Source organism: Helicoverpa zea, chromosome 22 (genome assembly GCF_022581195.2).
Source record: "Helicoverpa zea isolate HzStark_Cry1AcR chromosome 22, ilHelZeax1.1, whole genome shotgun sequence".
Classification (NCBI taxonomy): domain Eukaryota; kingdom Metazoa; phylum Arthropoda; class Insecta; order Lepidoptera; family Noctuidae; genus Helicoverpa; species Helicoverpa zea.
Window position 1 is genome coordinate 7,274,186 of NC_061473.1, and position 18,201 is coordinate 7,292,386.

Below are 18,201 nucleotides of genomic sequence, written 5' to 3' on the forward strand. Positions count from 1 at the left end.
GCGCCCGCACATTCATCCTTTGAACTTTGCCAAAAAACCGACACTCGACCGATTCGCGGCGTTCACGGGCACGGGCGCGTTCACGGGCTCGGGCGTACCGTTTACACGCTCGTGAACGTGACTGTGCCCGTTGAATGTCGATTTGAACGCGCGTGTGTGAACGTACCATTAGGTTTAAAGAAAAAACACATAACAAAAAGTATATCATAAAAAAGTGTCAAAAACAATATTTTCGCGAAACGTCAACGACTGACGAAAAGTATTTTTTGATAAGATTCACTAAACGTTGGCGATGCGTATCTAAGCAACGTTTATTAACTACCCAAGATGGCGACTGTGGTTTGCTTGTCAGTGCAATTGAAATTTAACGAAATTCTCCATAATCCGAATTTTGCGGATATATGTTGTCGACTCAAAATTAATATTTTTTTATGTTTTGTTATTCATATAAGGTTTCGATCGAGTCTACCGTACCCTTTGACGAAATTATTAATATAGATTACATAGAATATAACCTGAAAATGGCAGACAAGCAATGTGCACTGTATTAATCACAATTAAATGATATGGGCTGTTTATGTATTCACTCATGGTACATAAATTAGTAATGAACTGATACAGCTAGTTCTTGTGTAAAACAAGTCAGCCACAGATTCATATATAGCTTGATAGTGGGTAACATGTACGCAAATTTTGTAGGTAATCAAACAGTAAACCACTCAACTCTGCATGAATTTTAGGGATCCGTGGATATATTTTACAAAATTATACATCTGGTAGGTATGTCTACCTACCCTTATACATTATTTGGTTACCTACATCATCTTGAGGCCATTCATTAGATACATTATGGTGGTAATATTATTTTTTTGATTAGCATGTCGTACCTAAATATTTCTAAGTAGGCACCTATTAAGTTTAAAGTGCAAAAAGAGTTCAAAGATTTCACGACCAATGTAAAAATAATTATAAACTTTGTAACCTTTTAAAAGCTCGGGCTTTGAAACAGTGTGGTCATTGGGAAATTAAAAACTTAGTTACCTACCTACAGTCCGCGCGCGATCTAAAAGCCTTAATAGACGTTCGAATATGGTACGCTCCGTACTGTGACCTTGGTGTGCTCCGGATCATATTCGATGGTATGTTCAGCGGTCCGCCGCACATTATTATTATTATTGACGGTGCGCTCGGTTCGATGATTCTTCCAAAGGATTTGGTGCGGTCCGCACCTAGTTCGCTCGTGTGGACGAACCACCGCACCGTTTAGTGGTTCAGTCGCAATTGTACCTCCGAGAGAGGAACACGTTACACGTTTTCAATGGCGTCAGACGAAGAAGCCGTGAATATAACGGAAAAAAGATTAATTGTGGAAGTATTGGAACTGTACAAAGATTTTCCATGTTTGTGGGATTCGTCTCACGACCTATACTGTAACAAAGGTGCCCGCAGTCAAGCTTGGGAAATAATTTTACAAAAATGGAAAACGGGTTACCCACGTGCCACCATAGAGGACGTCAAGAAAAAAATTGAACATCTTAGAGCTGCATATAGGCGTGAACGAAACAAGGTAGGTAAATTACAAGCAAACAACACTCAGTAAAATTAATATTTTATTTGTGATACCTAAATAAAATTAACTAATCCAGTTCCTTACATGCTTTTCATTCCGAAAACAATATAATATTACAGAGATATACAGGTGTGTCGTAAATAGTGGTCCAACGTTGAGGAGTCGATAGTAGAGACCTTTGCCTTTCTCCAAAAAATATAAAAAAATCTTCACCAAAAGTTTTTTGAAGCTTGTATGAAAAATTCTTAGAATTTCAGAATATTTTCATATAAACTGAAAAAATAAAATTGTGAGGACTTTTCATATTTTTTGGGGAAAGGCACAGGTCTCTTCTATCGACTCCTCAACGTTGCACCACTATTTACGACACACCCTGTCTTAGTCCATGTTTTACACCAAATTTTCAAATTACAACATCAATGCAATAGACTACCTATTTGCTTTTTTATCATAAATATTACAGTGTATAATTATTTGCAGGTGGAAGCCAGCAAATCAACTGGTGCTGGGTCGAAAGACGTACACACTCCTTCACTATGGTACTATCCGTATTTAACTTTTCTTCACGAGAAAACAATTCCGATATCAGAGGGAATCGATAGCCAAGTAAGTACTTAAATATTTAGTACGTTAATCATTCTTTCCTGAAAATCAACACGGCCTTGATTGTTAAAATATTCTGTAAATATCTGTCTAACCGCATTACCATCTGCGGTACGTTGTCTATCTGTTCTATTGAGATTTACTGAGATGTCATTTTTCCGCCAATCTCCTGATCGAAAAGTATTATTTGTAGTATCTTCCTGATCGACACAATTCCTCGTGACGTACTTTGCAGACTTTTTTAGCAGAAAATTGTGCAGGAAACATGAAGCCATTACTATTATTGGTACATTTTTAACATTAATAGTGATGGGTTTTTTGAATACCCTAAAGCGTTCAGCTAATATACCGAATGTATTTTCAACAATTCTCCTAGCCCTGGAAAGTCTATAGTTGTATATTCTTTTATCATGTGTCAGGTTTTTCTGTGGATATGGCTTTATAAGATTTTCATTCATGGCAAATGCACTGTCTGCAACTAAACAATATGGAGCAACTACATCTGATGACGGCAAGACAGATGGTCGTGGTAAATTCAGTTGATCAGACAACAACTTTTCATGAAACGATGTATGATTAAATACTCCACCATCAGAAATACTCCCATTTATACCTGCGTTTACGTAAATAAATTCGTAATTGGCATTAACAATGCCAAGCAAAACTATGCTAAATGTTCCCTTGTAATTATAATTTGTTGAACCAGAGTCCGGTGGCTTTTCGATAAGAATATGCTTTCCATCAATTGCACCCACACAATGATTAAAATGCCATTTTTGTTCAAAGTCTTTTGCTATTTTTAACCATTCACTTTCTGTTTCAGGAACCTGTAACAAAAAAAGAAAAACCTACAAATAAGCAGCTAAATTCTCTATACAAGAAACAAGAAGAATTGATTCAGTCCGCGACACAGTTAATCAAAGAGAGCAGCTCGCATGAAGATACATCAGCAGATGCTTTTGGTCGCTCAGTTAGCTTTCAGTTAAAAGAATTACCGAAACTGCAGCGATACATAGCAGAAAAAATGATTGGAGAACTATTGTTCTATGCTAAATTAGGAGAACTCTCTTTAGATACTTCAATAAACTTAAATAAAAACATACATACTGGCACACAATCCTACGACACTCAACCACATAGCAGCCATTTATATCAGCAACATTCATTACCGTCCTCATCATGTTTGCAATATTCGCAACCATCTCCGTCTCCTCAATATCCGCAACCATCTCCGTCTCCTCAATATCCGCAACCATCTCCGTCTCCTCAATATCCGCAACCATCTCCGTCTCCTCAATATCCGCAACCATCTCCGTCTCCTCAATATTCGCAACCATCTCCATCTCAATATTCACAAACATCACAGTCACCCAAATATTCACAAAGATCACAATCACCTAAACATTCGCAAACATCACCTAAACCATTATCATCATCTCACTACTTACAACATTCATCTTCATTATGCCAACAATCGACACCCTCTCTACCTCGAACACCAGCAGATACGATAACAATTCATTCAGCAGACCCACATTCTCAATCTTTGAGTCCAGTATTATTACCAAATGTCATACAAGAGTTTTTGATTTTTAAAAATTAAATATTTTCCGAAATGACATGTAATAAATAAAATTTAAAAATTTAAGACTAAATAAATAATTTTGTATGGAATTAGTCTTATTATTTTTAAACACATACCTTTATATAATTTTTAAGCACTTTACAGATTGCTTCACAAGTCTCTGGTATTATGTCGGACAATAGTTGCGATGATATACTTGTACCGAATTTGAGTTCTCTGAATTCTCTCCCTGACGCGAGATATTTTAATGTTGCCACTAATCTCTCTTCAGCTGTCACAGCTTTTCTCATAACTGTATTGGTTTTAGTTATATATGGTTTCACAAGTTCAAGCAATTCACCAAATGAATCGGAACTCATGCGAAGATATATACGAAAATCTTCATCATCAAGGTTTTTATAAGTCGCATATGACTGTATGACTCTCTGTCTTTTAAATAGAATTTTGCCCATTCTTTTCTTTTTTTTCTCTCCTTTTTGATAGGTGTAATAGCTACAACGGTTGCCGCAACTAACGCGATTTTGGCTTGTTTGGTTAACGTTGGAGGCATGTCGACGTGATCACTACTGCACGGAAAGCACTGGACCGTCTTTGACGCGGTGCGGTGGTGTGGCGTGTCGAGCGCACCGTCCGGTCCGTCGGTTCGAACGCACCATATTCGAACGTCTATTAAGGCTATAAGTGCAGTCGGGGTATGAGGCGCGGGAGCACCTCCCCCGCCATCGACGCACCTCGCCTCGCTATTAAGCCAGTCATTGTATCGTCTCGACGCGCGACGGTTCGCAGTCGGATGTGTGTAGCGGATTAAACCATACGTTATCGTAATTCGTGCACAGACGTATTCTATCGATAGTAACGTATCTAGGTCTAGTTGGTACGTCCTATTTTTATTTTGCACGGAGCTTTTGGGCCAGTTCATAGTAGATAAGTTAAAAGTAAATTAGGTGCTTATCCAATTATCAATCGTTTTTATTTTCAGAGACATGTCTTTTAAAATTGTACAGACAATTGAGTACGGTGTACAAAAACTGAACGTCGTTCCCACGCTGTGGGAATCGAACGGTATTGTCCGCTGGCCACCAAAGACCGTTAAATTTGCGTCAAAATTAATAAAAGACGGAAATTCAAGACCAGGGCCAGAGTGGAGCTCATTTAAATGCGTGCTGAAAAGAAATTGTATCCCGACTTTCGAAGAAGCGAACAAAGAATTATATCAAATGGAGCTTAATACGGATACTGACTACGACAACGATAACTGTGGCGTGCCGGGGACGTCTCATCCCGATCTTGCAACCAATGATGAAATAGATTTTGACGCAATGGCACAAAATTTGGCACATATGGTAAGATTTTTTATTGATATGTCATTAAAAGTATGTTGGTGTAGTGTATGTAGATATGAATATATGATTTGTCTCAAGCCAGGCCTCTGTCACTCGACGTACTTGCGCGCGATAAATGCCTACCGCGCGCTCGCTGGGCCGCGCCGGTCGCCCCACGCGGCTCAGGGCGCACAACGCGCCGCGCGCGTTCCAATATTTATTATTTTTATTTCGTGGCCTGTTGTGCTGTTGGTTTTTATTAGGTTTTTTAAGCTACCTAACAAACTGATGGATTATTTTGAGTTGTGTTCGTTTATTTGCGACTATTGTAAGAAAAAAATATGGGTATTTAGAAACATTTTATATGTATGAACTTATTTAGTAATTCTATTTTTTTTTATAAATTAATACTTATCTACTTTATGATTTTAACAACAGAGATCATTAGGTATCGGCACGGATATTGAGCCCTGACCTTCACCTGCGCAGAAGCGATTTATTGGTTTATTGCCTTATGTGTACAGTGCGCAAAGCGATCCCCACTCTTCCGCCGAGTTCTCAATATCCATGCCGATAACTATATGTATCAGTAATGACGACTCGGAACATTACGCGTGTCGCAGAAACCAATTTTAGGTATGTATCAGCACTCGGCGAAGTTGTAACAGGGGGTATGGCACTTGTGCTCGAAAAATAGTTGGAAACCGCCTTTGATTTTGACGAAAGCTTTACTTAAGTACCTACTTACCTATGCTTACGTATTAGTTAATATTTAGTAATATGTACCCATACACCATTTTAGTAGGCACTTAACTAAAGAAAAATATTCTTGATATTACTTTTATATAAAAACTCAGTTTAAAAAAAGGCTATCTTAAAATAAGCGTATCTTTGTTTTCCTACTTAAATATTAAATTGTAAGAAGCAACCCTAAGTACGGCCACGGCACGGTTGCGGTCATTGAACTGTACACTATAGCATTGGAATAACAATCAAGCGCTCGAGCTTTTAAGGTTCATTTTATAACGCAGCTAGGAATTTGTAGGTAGTTGGGGAACTTGTAGGTGCTTATAACAGTAGGTATGGACTTTTTTGTATGGAGTGATTTATCTGTTACGTAGTAACTATTTAGTAATCTGTGCTCGAGCGCACACGTCACATGTACGGCTGAGTGGGGATCAGTCTGTGTCCGACCGTCAACCGGGCATCACGTGGTGGTGCGTTGGCGAGCCAAATACAAAACTATTATTCTATACATTGCGTGAATACTACAGTTGGTACTCACTGTTCGCGAGCCGTTGACTGACCGTTGACACACCTAAATTGACCATGCATCCATTGCTGAGCAAGAAAGGCACCACACCATCATTTTGTTTTGTATTAATAATTACATTCTCATACTACTCTACTCAGCGGAAACATGGACACTGTACCGACGCCACATCAAGCAACTAGACCGCTTCCACCTCAAATGTCTGCGCAAAATATTAAATATCCGTTGGTTTGATCGTGTGCGTAACACAGAAGTGTTGAGGAAAGCCAATGTAGGTGGCATTGAAGCATACCTCATGAGGAGACAGCTTCGTTGGTGCGGGCATGTACTGCGCATGCCGGATACTAGAGTGGCCAAGCGCATCCTCTACTCCGAGTTGCAGGAGGGCAAGCGGAAACGTGGCGGACAGCTGCTGCGATACAAGGATGTGCTGAAGCGTCACATGAAAAGCTGTTCCATTGACCCGTCTCAGTGGGAGAATCTGGCATCCAACCGCAGAGACTGGAGAAGCCGCGTTAAAGCCAAAGTCTTTGACTTTGAAGCACGCCGACTTTCTGAGTTGGATGCCAAACGAGATGAGTTGAAAGCTCGACCACCTGTAGCTATCAACTACAACTTTGTGGCTGGTACCCTGACATGTCCGCAGTGTGCGCGGACTTTCACGCACAAAATTGGATACTCCAGCCACATGAGAGCACACGCACGCCATTAGGGTCGAAGTGGTCGCCGTTGCCGAAATCGGCGTGGAAGATTATTATTATTAATTACATTCTCATAGTTTAGTCAATAATGATAGTTTTACAACAGTTGGATACGAGATGGAAAATCGAATAACCTATAACATCTGCTCAAATATCCAATTATTTTGTATGGAAAGCCTTTTTTGCGTTCCAATTAAAATTATTATTACTTACTCTCTTCATTTTCCAGGACAATTCGCAACCGTCAGCAAGCGACAGCACATTAACGGCAACCGTACTACAGCAAGACACAATTCAAGTAATTACCACGGGAGATATACACTCCATGCTTGCAAATCAAGCCGCAATGTTAGAGAAACTAAACATAGTTGTGGAAAATCAAAAAAAAATTGCACTTAAGCTGGCTTCTTTAGCAATCCAATTAGAGGAAACAAAAGAAAGACCAGTAAATGTTGCATTGCTACAAGACCAATTAGGATCGGAAGAAAATGAAAGTTTTTCAATAACGCCCATTGAAAACCAGCAGCAAATGGAAATGTTGGAAGCGAATCTAGCTGATAAGGCCCAAAAAAAGAAGTTTTCCAAAACTTTATCATTGCTGTGCTCATCTACAGTGGGTGGCGGTACAACGTGCGCATACAAGCTACTGGATGTAATTTTCTCCAGAGATTTTCTTTGCCAGTGTTCATGGTCCGGTGGTAGCAAGGGAGAAATTTCTAAAATTCCTCTTAAAAATTACAAAAACTTTAGGAAATTTTTCTTTGAAATTGTCAATTCTTGGGACTCGAAGTTTACTGACGATGACGCAGAAAAGTTTTTGAAGCTAGTCGTGAGGAATGCTGCAAAACGTAAAGCAATGAAAGGGTTACGCCAATCAACAAAACGAACCCGCAAGAGTAGAAATTGTGGAAATGATGTAAAATACGGAGAAAAATTACAAGACAGTGCCAGTAAAGATAGAGAAGAACTTCAAACTGGTGAAGAAGATGTTGCTACTGTGAGTAGCGGTGTATAACGGGTATCTCCAACTATCTCGCGTTGTATCTTTTTTAAGATATTTTTGTGATTAAGAAAATGTTAATTTTACTTTCTAGTTTGAGAAAAATAGAAGTTACTAGTGATTGGCTCTTACTTGCCCTTTAAATATGAATAAATAGGTGTTACAGACGACTTTGTGATTTTGTTTGATCTTTTATATTATGTGGAATGAACACAAACAATAAATAAAAGGACAAAATAATCCATACCTCAAGCGTTTTATTTTCTTACATTGTATGTATTAATGGAATGAAGAAGTTATAATCTCCATGGGGAATACAAACTAATTTGCATTTAACTTCTTTGGGATCTAAAACAACCGTAGAAGTATCTCCAATTCGTAAGCTTTTGTATATACCAAGACGAGATGATTTAATAGGATGTTCAAAAACATCCTCTTGGCTATTTAACCGGTAACCTACTAAGGTGACAATGTTAAGTTCTTCAACAATTGAATTTACTTCGAAAATGTAATTATGCACTGTTAATAAATATTTGTCTACTGCTTTTAAAGATAATCTAAAATCTTGATAATTTAAAATGGGCATGTCTTTTTTACTCTTTGAAACAAAGGGATAGGTAACATTCTTCTTCATCTCTAGGTCAGTATTATTTCCACTGTTATCACTATCTTCAATTAACCTTTTCGCCACTTGTGACAATGGATTTTTACCAACTCTGAGCATTTGCTTTATCATATGTAATTTGTTCTCAAATGAATACGCGTTAAAAGTATGTAGTGCTCCGTAGATTTTAACTTCAGAAGTAACATGCAGTAAATTGTGGACATTACTTGTTACATATGCCGCTCCGTAGAAATCTTTAAAATGTTCAACATAATGTCTCAAAAGTTTTTCTGCCACAGGTAATAAATAATGGTAAGCTTCACTGGAACAAATGGTTATTCCGCAGTAGAACATCAAAAAGTGTAAAAACGCGTTTGATGGCAATACATCACGCAGAATAACTAAGCTAAGGTAGTAAAAGAAAGATCTGAATTCCGATGCTTTCCAATACGCTAAGACATCAAGGTTTCGCACTGAACGGTGTATTTCAAATGGTAATTTACATTTGTTTAAAAAATTCGTTACTGTCTCAATGTCAGTGGCACGCCATTTTGTGATGTATTTTCCAAAATTTCCATCACGCCAACCTATAAGCATTCTTTTCATGATCCCTAAATCGATAAGGTGTAGTGAGTCGCTGACTGGGACGTCCTTTACCATATCAATTGGTAGTCTTAGCAATGGTGAGTCAGTTCTATGGTGCGCACCATAAGCTTTCTTCCGGAACCCATCATCAGTTTTATCGGCACATTTGGTGTCAGGAAAGACAACGGTATGTGAAGTGTGTGAATACTCTCCAACTGTTACACATTTCAGACAACCATGCTTCCCGTTGAAATTACAAACACCTGTAACAGATAGAGAAATAGGTAGGTATAATACTTATAATATGTTGGCAAATATGATAAAATTCGACTGACTGATGTGTAAGTAGAAGTAGTCATATAAGTACCTTTTATATAAGCTCTGGCAGGTGAGTCGCAAATAAAACACCTTATCTTAATTGTGAATCTTCTTCCCGAATTCTGAAGATAAATGCCTTCCCGAAGTAATGTTTCCATTTCATTGATAAAATCTTCCAAATAAGCGTTCAAATTTTTCGGTTTCCCTGTTCCAAAATAAATGCCAATAACAAATGGCCTAAAGCAAGGATTCTCGAACACGTTGCAAAGTATAGGCCAAAATTATTTTTTAGGACTTTTAAAAATTGGTAAGCCATCCATGTTTATATTCAACGAAATTGTTTCTGGAGCCTCTTCCCAACAGAGCAATATTTTTCGCAAAGGTATTAATATTCCATTGTGCCAGTATTCACCTCCATCGATTTTTTTTAAGGTGACTTGTCTGGGTGTAGCTAAAATAGTCCGGGGGTCAAAAGGTAATGTATTTGGAATAAATTCATTGATAATTTTTGACAGATCACCTAAAGCTGTGTGTGTTATATTTTTTTTATTAGCCCATTTTCTTATATTTTCACGAAAAATTTCTTTTTTATCGTAATCACTACATAAACTGTCACTGTCTGTACTTGCAGAATCGTTTGATCTGTCTGCACATCTATATTCAGTGTCGGTACTGCACGATACGTAACTACTATCTTCTAACATTCGCTGTATACTTGCAGAGCTTTGTCCATCCAAATCTGCACATCTGCTTCTTTTAACACTAACATTATCGGATACGGAACCCTCCTGTTCTAAAATTCCATTCGCTCTTGAACCATTATTGCAGCTTGTTCAGTATACGCTGTGTCACCTGTATCTGTGTTTAGAATCCTCAAGTATTCTGCATTAATTTTTCGGCGTATTCCGCCAGTTCTTCGTTTGTATTTCCACATATCACAATATCGTAATGCTGGGAGCGGTTACCTGATAGTTAACCTGATACCTGATAGCTAAATAAGATATTGAAGAGTTCTTCAGTGAACTCTTCAAGATCTTATTTAACTCCATTAGTAGATTAATTGCCAACGTTAGTACGAGTCGTCAGCTCTAACAGGGATTATGGGTTACATATGAGCTAATTTATAACAGTTTTCTGTAGTTTAGCATTATATAAGTTCACCCATAATGATCATATGGGCTATAAAAGTGCTATTATAAGATTGCGTGTAATAAGCAGACTAACGATATTAAAGTACAACTATGTTCAGCAAGACGCATTATATCATTGTTAATTAAAGTCACAGAAAAACTAAGTACATAATAGTAGCTCACATGTTGTTTCATAATACTAAAAACTGCATAACACTGAACTGTATACCTATATTAATGCTTGCAACATTAGACTGTTGTCTCTGTGACGCATAATAGCGAGAATATACAGGTGAAAGCGTACAATTTAGCTGTTGCAGTTCGAGTGTACTGTAGTAATCGTTTATAAATGCTAAAGTTACCGATGTTACTTTTTCTGACATCTTATAATGCAGTTTTGTGCTTATTGGGCAAACCGTCATGTCCGACGAGCTTTTCCTCCGCAGTATTCGCGGATTAAATATCCAGCAAAAGGACTTGTTCCAAAACATTTCAGCAGGAATCGAGGACTTCTGGCGGTGCAGGTAGTGGCAAAACGTTTCTTCTCAAATTAATCGTTGAGCACATCAAGCGTTGTTACGCACCCGCCGTAGATGACCTACTTACCCCAAAATTTGTGGAAGTTGGGTCATTGACTGGGGTTGCCGCTCGTCAGGTTTTCGGCAAAACGCTTCATAGTATTTTCTTATTACTAATTGAGAAACGAAATAAGGTACCTGCGGCAAATAAGGCCCGGAGGGTAATAAAGCCCACATTTGAAAACTCGCGCTAAAATATTTCAATTCCGGTTCGAACTTGACTCACAGATGCACAAGACCGTTAGGTTCGCTGTGTTGGTAGCGCGCGGCCGCCGCGCGCCGCCATCTTGCCAGTAGTGAACGATTTGTGACAGGGTTCGCTGCACAGCTCGGATTTATAAAATTTGGTGATAAAGAAATGTAAGTATTTTGATTTAATTGTTATTAAGCTATAAAGTAACATAATTTTATTAAACATTAAACATCAAATTAGTTATTTTCTATGCTATTAATCAAAAATAAGTGTTTAATTTCGTTCTAAATTGATGATTTTATAAAGCATGTTATGCGTCTAATAAGGCCCACTACAGTAGGTCATGGGCCTTATTAACCGACCTTTGTTATACAACTTGATTTTTGTTTCTACTCACAGATCGAATAAAAATGCCTCCACGTCGAGCTCCGTGGACTCAAGAAAACTTGCGTTCTGCTATGGCAGCCGTACAACGAGGGCAGTTGACGCAGCGTGGTGCAGCAGAGCGATATAATATACCTAGACGTACGCTAAGGAACCACTTGAAAAGTGGAAATACAATGCGATGTTTAGGACGCCGTTCAATTATGACTGAAGCTCAAGAATGTGATCTTGTCAACAGAATCATAAGATTTGCAAATATAGGGATGCCACTTACTCCAAAGCTTATTCGCAGACAAGCATTCATTTTTTGTGAAAAATATGAGCTAAAACATAACTTCAACGCAGACATTGGCCTTGCTGGCAAAGACTGGCTAAAGATGTTTTTGAAACGGCATCCAGAAATTTCAAAGAGAAAGGCACAGTTCATGAATCCAGCTAGGGCGCAAAAGCTAAACAGACCAATCGTTAGCCAACACTTCTCAGAAATCCAAAAAATTTATGACGAGCTTGAAATTATAACACACCCGCAAAGACTTTACAACATAGACGAAAAGGGATGTCGGTTGACTGTTCATAATCAACAGACTGTTCTAGCACAAAGAGGAGCTCGACGAGTCCATTTAATAGCGCCAGAGCATGCTCAAAATGTCACGATCGCAATGTGTGTCAATGCTGTCGGGACCTCTATTCCACCGATGATAATATTTAAAGGACAGAGGCAGAAACCTGAATTTAGTGACAATTTACCCGCGGGGAGTTTCGTGAAGATGTCAGCAAAAGGGAGCATGACAACTGAACTATTCGTGGAGTTCATTAAACATTTGGCAAAATATAAGACTCAAGGAAAAATTTTGTTGATCTTCGATGGAGCGTCATCGCACTTAGATTACACGATCGTTGAGGAAGCAGACCGGCATGACATAGTCCTTTATTGTCTCCCGAGTAATACTACGCACGAGCTGCAACCTCTGGACAAATCTGTGAATAAGTCTTTTGAACATTATTGGGATCAAGAGGTTTTAAGATACATGTATCAAAATCCTGAAAGACGCATAACGAAAACCAGTTTTAATACAATTTTCACAAAGGTGTGGTCACAGTGTTTGACTCACGACAATATAGTAAACGGGTTTCGAGCTACGGGCTTGTACCCTTTCAACCCTGACATATTACCTGACGAGGCATTTGCTCCATCAATTTTAACAGAGCTGCCTCCACCAACAGAACCCAGCGCTTTAGTAGGCTCAAACACAGATCATCCAGATAATTATACTGTCAATCAGCCAGAAGAACAGCTTCGAAACGAGGATGATTCTCAATCTCATTTGGAGCAGGTTCCTGATTTACCCGAGAAAAGTCCTGCTCAAAGCGCCATGGATCTAAATAATTTGTCGGTCTTAACTAACCAAGAGCATGAAGACACTATTCAATCATCTGAAAATATCTTGAATGATGTAGAAACAACACCAAAGAAGGCACAAATCATTGTTACTCCGACCCAGTCACCAAAACCATCCACTTCAGGACTTCACAGGGCTCCTATATATCGTCGTCCAATAATTTACAGCTCAGGATCCGAGACAGACTCTGAAACAAATATTGAATTGCAGATAACACAACTGGCATTAAACAAATCATCACTGGCCATGGATAATATATATGGTTCTGAAGAAAATATCGAAGACAGCGACGATTTTAGTTCTGATGACAACGTACCTTTGGCGAACCTCAAAGACAATAAATTTAGGTCTCCTTTTCAAGAACTACTGCCAACGCCAAACTACGCTGTGACAAAGAATAAACCTAGGAGAAAAGCCATCAATTATAACGGCCAACGAGTCACCAAAGATCTGTTTAAGGAACAAGAAACATTGAAAGAAAATAAGTTGACAAAGAAAAGAAAACCTAAAGAATCAAAGAAGACTAAAAATGAAAAAAAGAAACGATCTAAAGGGGATAAAAGAAAAAGAAGCAATCTATCGGTAGAGGAATCTTGGTTCTGCCCAGCTTGCAATGAAAATCGTGTGTCTGATATGAGACAGTGTGTTAAATGCAGAATATGGTACCACGAAGAATGCCTAGGGCTAACCAAAAATGATAAAGATTTTTTTTACTGTCAAAACTGTGATGAATAAGTATAGTTCCCAAAGGAGTACCTATTTTTTCCTAAACATTTGTGTGTATAATGGTAAATTCTTAGTTGTTGAAGTACGATAACTTCTAAACTAATTTAATTCCAACAGTTCCTAATCAAAAGCCTGATTTAGAATATGTTATTACTAGTCTTAGTATAAGAAATTTTGTGATAACTTAATAAGTGGCCTTATTACCCCCTGGGGGATAAAAAGGCCCATTGTTATTATCTCTTAAGATTATGTGAAGAAAACATTTTCATTTGTTCTATTAGCTGAAAAGTGCCATAAACGTTATGTTTCGTTGATTATTTCATAAGAAAATAAAAAAATATTTTTGGGCCTTAATTTACTATGGTAGTTTAATAAGGTCCACGGTAAGTGTTTTTAAAAATGGTTATGTTTCTTTTCATACTGTTTTTTGTATTACTATTAACCTTTTATTTTAATCGCAAATAAATAAACATTCATATGAACTAGACTTCTTTAATTTTTTTACAACAATTTCTGAGTTATTTGGTTTTAAAATTAGGTGGGCCTTATTTGCCGCAGGTACCTTACTATGACTTACAAGCAAATTACTGGGCAAAGGCTCGAGAACGAAAGGCGTAAATGGCGCTACGTAAATTGACTGATCATAGACGAAATTTCTATGGTGTCCTATGAGCATCTAAGGATGATACACCTTTTTTTCCGACGTTAAAAATCATCAAATGACCCTTCCCGCTGTGGGAGTGTCAGACTCTTACTGACTAAAAACCGTCGTGTTCCGTCATAGGCCTTTTATGTACCAGGGCCGCGGTATCTCTTTCGAACAACCCGCAGCCCAAGGATGATACACCTTAGGTTACAAGAATTTAAAAATAACCAAAAGCTATTCGGTGGAGTGAATATTCTAGTTTTCGGTGACATTTTTCAACTTCCTCCTGTAAAGGGGCACTGGTGTTTTATACAGTCGTCGTGGTTGTCAGCGGAAGTTAACTTATGGCATCAGTTTTCATTTTGTGAACTGACTATAAATATGCGGCAGCGCAATGACGCCGATTTCATAGATTTATTAAACAATCTACGGGTAGGTGAACTGACGACGGCTCAGCTGCAATTATTATGTGAACGGCGGCATGTACCTTTAGATGGTGAATTTGCGGATGGAGTCGCCGTTCGTATATACAATCCGACAAGTCGATTTTTACAACGACAGAATGAGTGACGAAAATTTCAAGTTGCATAAAACTTATGTAGTTAATGCAGTGGATGAATCTCGCGAGGTAACGACATATGGTAGAAGACCACCAGAGAACGTTATTCCCAAAGACGTAAATAACTGTGGTGGTCGTCTGTCATCAATAAAAATCTCTATCGAATCACGGATAATGCTGCGACGTAACATTGATGTCTCTCAAGGGTTAGCGAATGGAGCAATGGGCATTATAAAAAAAATAAAATGATTAAGGAGAGACCAACTTGAGGAGCACCGGAAGCTGTCTACATTAAATTTGATGACGACTCTATTGGCCTGAGGCTAAAAGATAGTGATGGTTGCATACCCATACCTCCAGTGTGTACAACGTTTCAGGCAGTAAAGGGTTACGGACATGTGGAGCGTCGTATCTGATGACGATTGGACCAAAAGACAAGCATACCCTTTCAAATAAAAAAAGATTTTTTGAAATCGGTCCAGGCGTCTTTGAGAAATCGAGTAACAAACATAAAAAAAATACAGCCGAATTGAGAACCTCCTCCTTTTTTTGAAGTCGGTTGAAAACTGTAAATGAATCTGCGGAAGAGGTTTAGCAAAACAAGTCAAATCCTGGACCGTCAACATCTTCAGGAAATTGCAACAATAAATAAGACTATCTGCAATAAATCGTCGAAATATTGAAACACTCAAGACTTCTCATGTTCAGAACCAAAAATTCAAAACAACACCCGAATTAATTAGACAGCTTTACTTCCACACGCATAGAGGAGATCATTTTTATATTAATGGAAGGGTTAAGTAATATCTCTTATGAGAATATTAAAAACTAGATACATTAATGTCTGTAGCAAGAAATATATTTTGCTAACTGATTAAGTTCCACAATTTCTTGGTTTTTCTCATTTACGAAGGGAACAAGAGGCAGCAAGAAATTCATATATTGCCGATCACATTTTTGGTGAGCTTAATGCACCAGCTGATCAAAAACCTGCAATCACAACATAGTACATATGCATGTACACAGAAAAGTAAAAATTACTTGTTCCAAAAGGATACATATTCGTTGTTATTGGGACTAGTTAGTGGTGCTTATTCATTGCTTAAATGGGACGTAAAACAAAAAAACCCAATTTACACGTATTACACTTACAATAACGAAACTAACAAATCAAAATGTCTGTTAAATCAAGAAAATTCCTCGGAATGCAGTTCATTTTAGATAAGAAGCTGCAGCTTCGTAATTTGTGTGTATTTGAGCATCGAAATACTGCAGCATTCTTGAACGACATAGTGTTGATGGTTTTAAGCCGCTACGATCGAGCCTCGGCAGCTATACTCCGTCACCTCGGACAACGGTGCATATCAGCACCGTTGTCCGAGGTGACGGAGTATAGCGCTTGCAATGTCTCGTCAAATTGAAGAAGAAATACAGGATTGTCCTGAAGATTTTAATAACACTGAAGAACAGGTTGAGGAATCTGATATTATATTTTCACCAGCAGATGGTCAGGAAATGCTTGATTTGTGGAAAGTTTGAAGTTCGAAGGGAAAATATAGCCCAACCAATTGGTGTAAAACTAATGTAGTTTATCCATCTGTTAATTTTATGAAGAATTTGACAATCTTAATCTCGGATTGTTTCACCCTGAAAAAGATCAGTGCGAAATAATGTCTATACTATAGTCGGAAATAAATCCCAAGAAGAATATATTCAGAACATGTAAAGAAGAAGCTAGGTCCGAGAAGGCGAAAGACATACGCGAAGAAAATCTTGCTTTTATTGTAGACTTGCAGGCGGTTCTAATTGCCCCTAAATCAAATATTAATAGATAGTACAGGTCACGCAATGGTTATAGATCGCTCGGCAAAAGTGGAAAGGGCATGCGCAGTATTCAATTTTAAGGTATCTCGACGACAACAACGTATATGGTTCTAATTGAAAAATGACAACTTTACAGTAGAGCATAACAAAGGTAGAATCCTTATAACTTTTTTCGTATTAAAGATAATAAGCTAGAATTTGGCAAACATGGCTATAATTATATTTTATAGATTTTCATATAACTTTATTTAATCGTAGTTTTCGAGAAAATGCAGATAGACCACTAGATTAAGGTATAAGTGTTTGTTCATTGTTGGGTATACGGTTCTATCTACCAGTTAGAATATTATACTTGGTTACAATTTTCTTTAAGAAGCACGTATGCAGTTCTATCTGGTACTTAGAACATTATACTTGGTCATTTTTTTCTATAAATTCTACGTACCTCGTGTGTTCATAAGTTTTGAGACAAACTTTTTACTTATAAAAATAAAATAAAAATTACTGGCTGCTGTATATTTTTTTTTCTAATTTTGAATTTGGAATGTTAACTTTTAATATCTATGATTTCGGATTATTTTATTTAAATTTTCTCGTAATGGAGGGAACAAAAGAATTACGTGCGACCGTCATTTCACTATTTAAGGTGGGAAGAAAACCTATGGACATTTTCCGAGAACTGAAAAGTTTTGGTGTGAGCCGTAACTTCGTGTATTACACTATTAAACGATACAAGGAGACAAGTTCTTTACAAGATCGGCAAAGAAGTGGTCGTCCACGCTCTGTGAGGACGCCTGCGAACATTAAAATTATCCGAGAGCGACTTCGCCGAAATCCATGTCGCACTCAGAAGAAACTCGCTCTGCAGACCAATATTTCGCGCGTTTCAGTCAACAGAATACTGAAACATGATCTCAAGGTTAAGGCGTATAGCCATAGGAAAGTACACTTTTTAAACGATCGCCTTCGTCAATTGCGACGCGAACGTTGTCCTGTACTGCTTAGGAGACACGATGCGCGGAAGATACTCTTCACCGACGAGAAAATCTTTACTGTCGAAGAAAAGTTTAACCAACAAAACAATAAAGTGTATGCCAAAAGTAGCAAGGATGTCCCAGCTTCAGCACGGAATGTCTCGCGTACTCATCATCCGGCTAGTGTCATGGTATGGTGGGGAGTTTCGTACAAAGGTGTCACTCA

The 18,201-nt window shown here is 38.0% G+C and overlaps 4 protein-coding genes across 4 annotated transcripts; 3 read left to right on the forward strand and 1 right to left on the reverse strand.

Moving 5' to 3' along the window:
• The first annotated feature begins 161 nt into the window (after positions 1-161).
• LOC124641252 (protein TsetseEP-like) lies at positions 162-3,805 on the forward strand. The gene is made up of 3 exons (XM_047179293.1): positions 162-1,567; positions 2,051-2,176; positions 2,997-3,805. The coding sequence occupies exons 1-3, from the start codon at positions 1,319-1,321 to the stop codon at positions 3,774-3,776; spliced, it is 1,155 nt and encodes a 384-aa protein (XP_047035249.1). The 5' UTR covers positions 162-1,318; the 3' UTR covers positions 3,777-3,805.
• LOC124641253 lies at positions 1,598-4,690 on the reverse strand. The gene is made up of 2 exons (XM_047179294.1): positions 3,875-4,690; positions 1,598-3,000 (listed from the first exon to the last, which is right to left on the reverse strand). Exons 1-2 carry the CDS (start codon positions 4,208-4,210, stop codon positions 2,185-2,187), a joined length of 1,152 nt encoding a protein of 383 aa, XP_047035250.1. The 5' UTR covers positions 4,211-4,690; the 3' UTR covers positions 1,598-2,184.
• A 51-nt stretch (positions 4,691-4,741) lies between these two features.
• LOC124641255 lies at positions 4,742-8,291 on the forward strand. Its single transcript, XM_047179296.1, has 2 exons — positions 4,742-5,101; positions 7,284-8,291. Exons 1-2 carry the CDS (start codon positions 4,742-4,744, stop codon positions 8,067-8,069), a joined length of 1,146 nt encoding a protein of 381 aa, XP_047035252.1. The 3' UTR covers positions 8,070-8,291.
• Positions 8,292-11,725: 3,434 nt separating this feature from the next.
• Positions 11,726-14,290, forward strand: LOC124641239. Its single transcript, XM_047179278.1, has one exon. The coding sequence runs from the start codon at positions 11,873-11,875 to the stop codon at positions 13,979-13,981; it is 2,109 nt and encodes a 702-aa protein (XP_047035234.1). The 5' UTR covers positions 11,726-11,872; the 3' UTR covers positions 13,982-14,290.
• Positions 14,291-18,201: the final 3,911 nt, after the last annotated feature.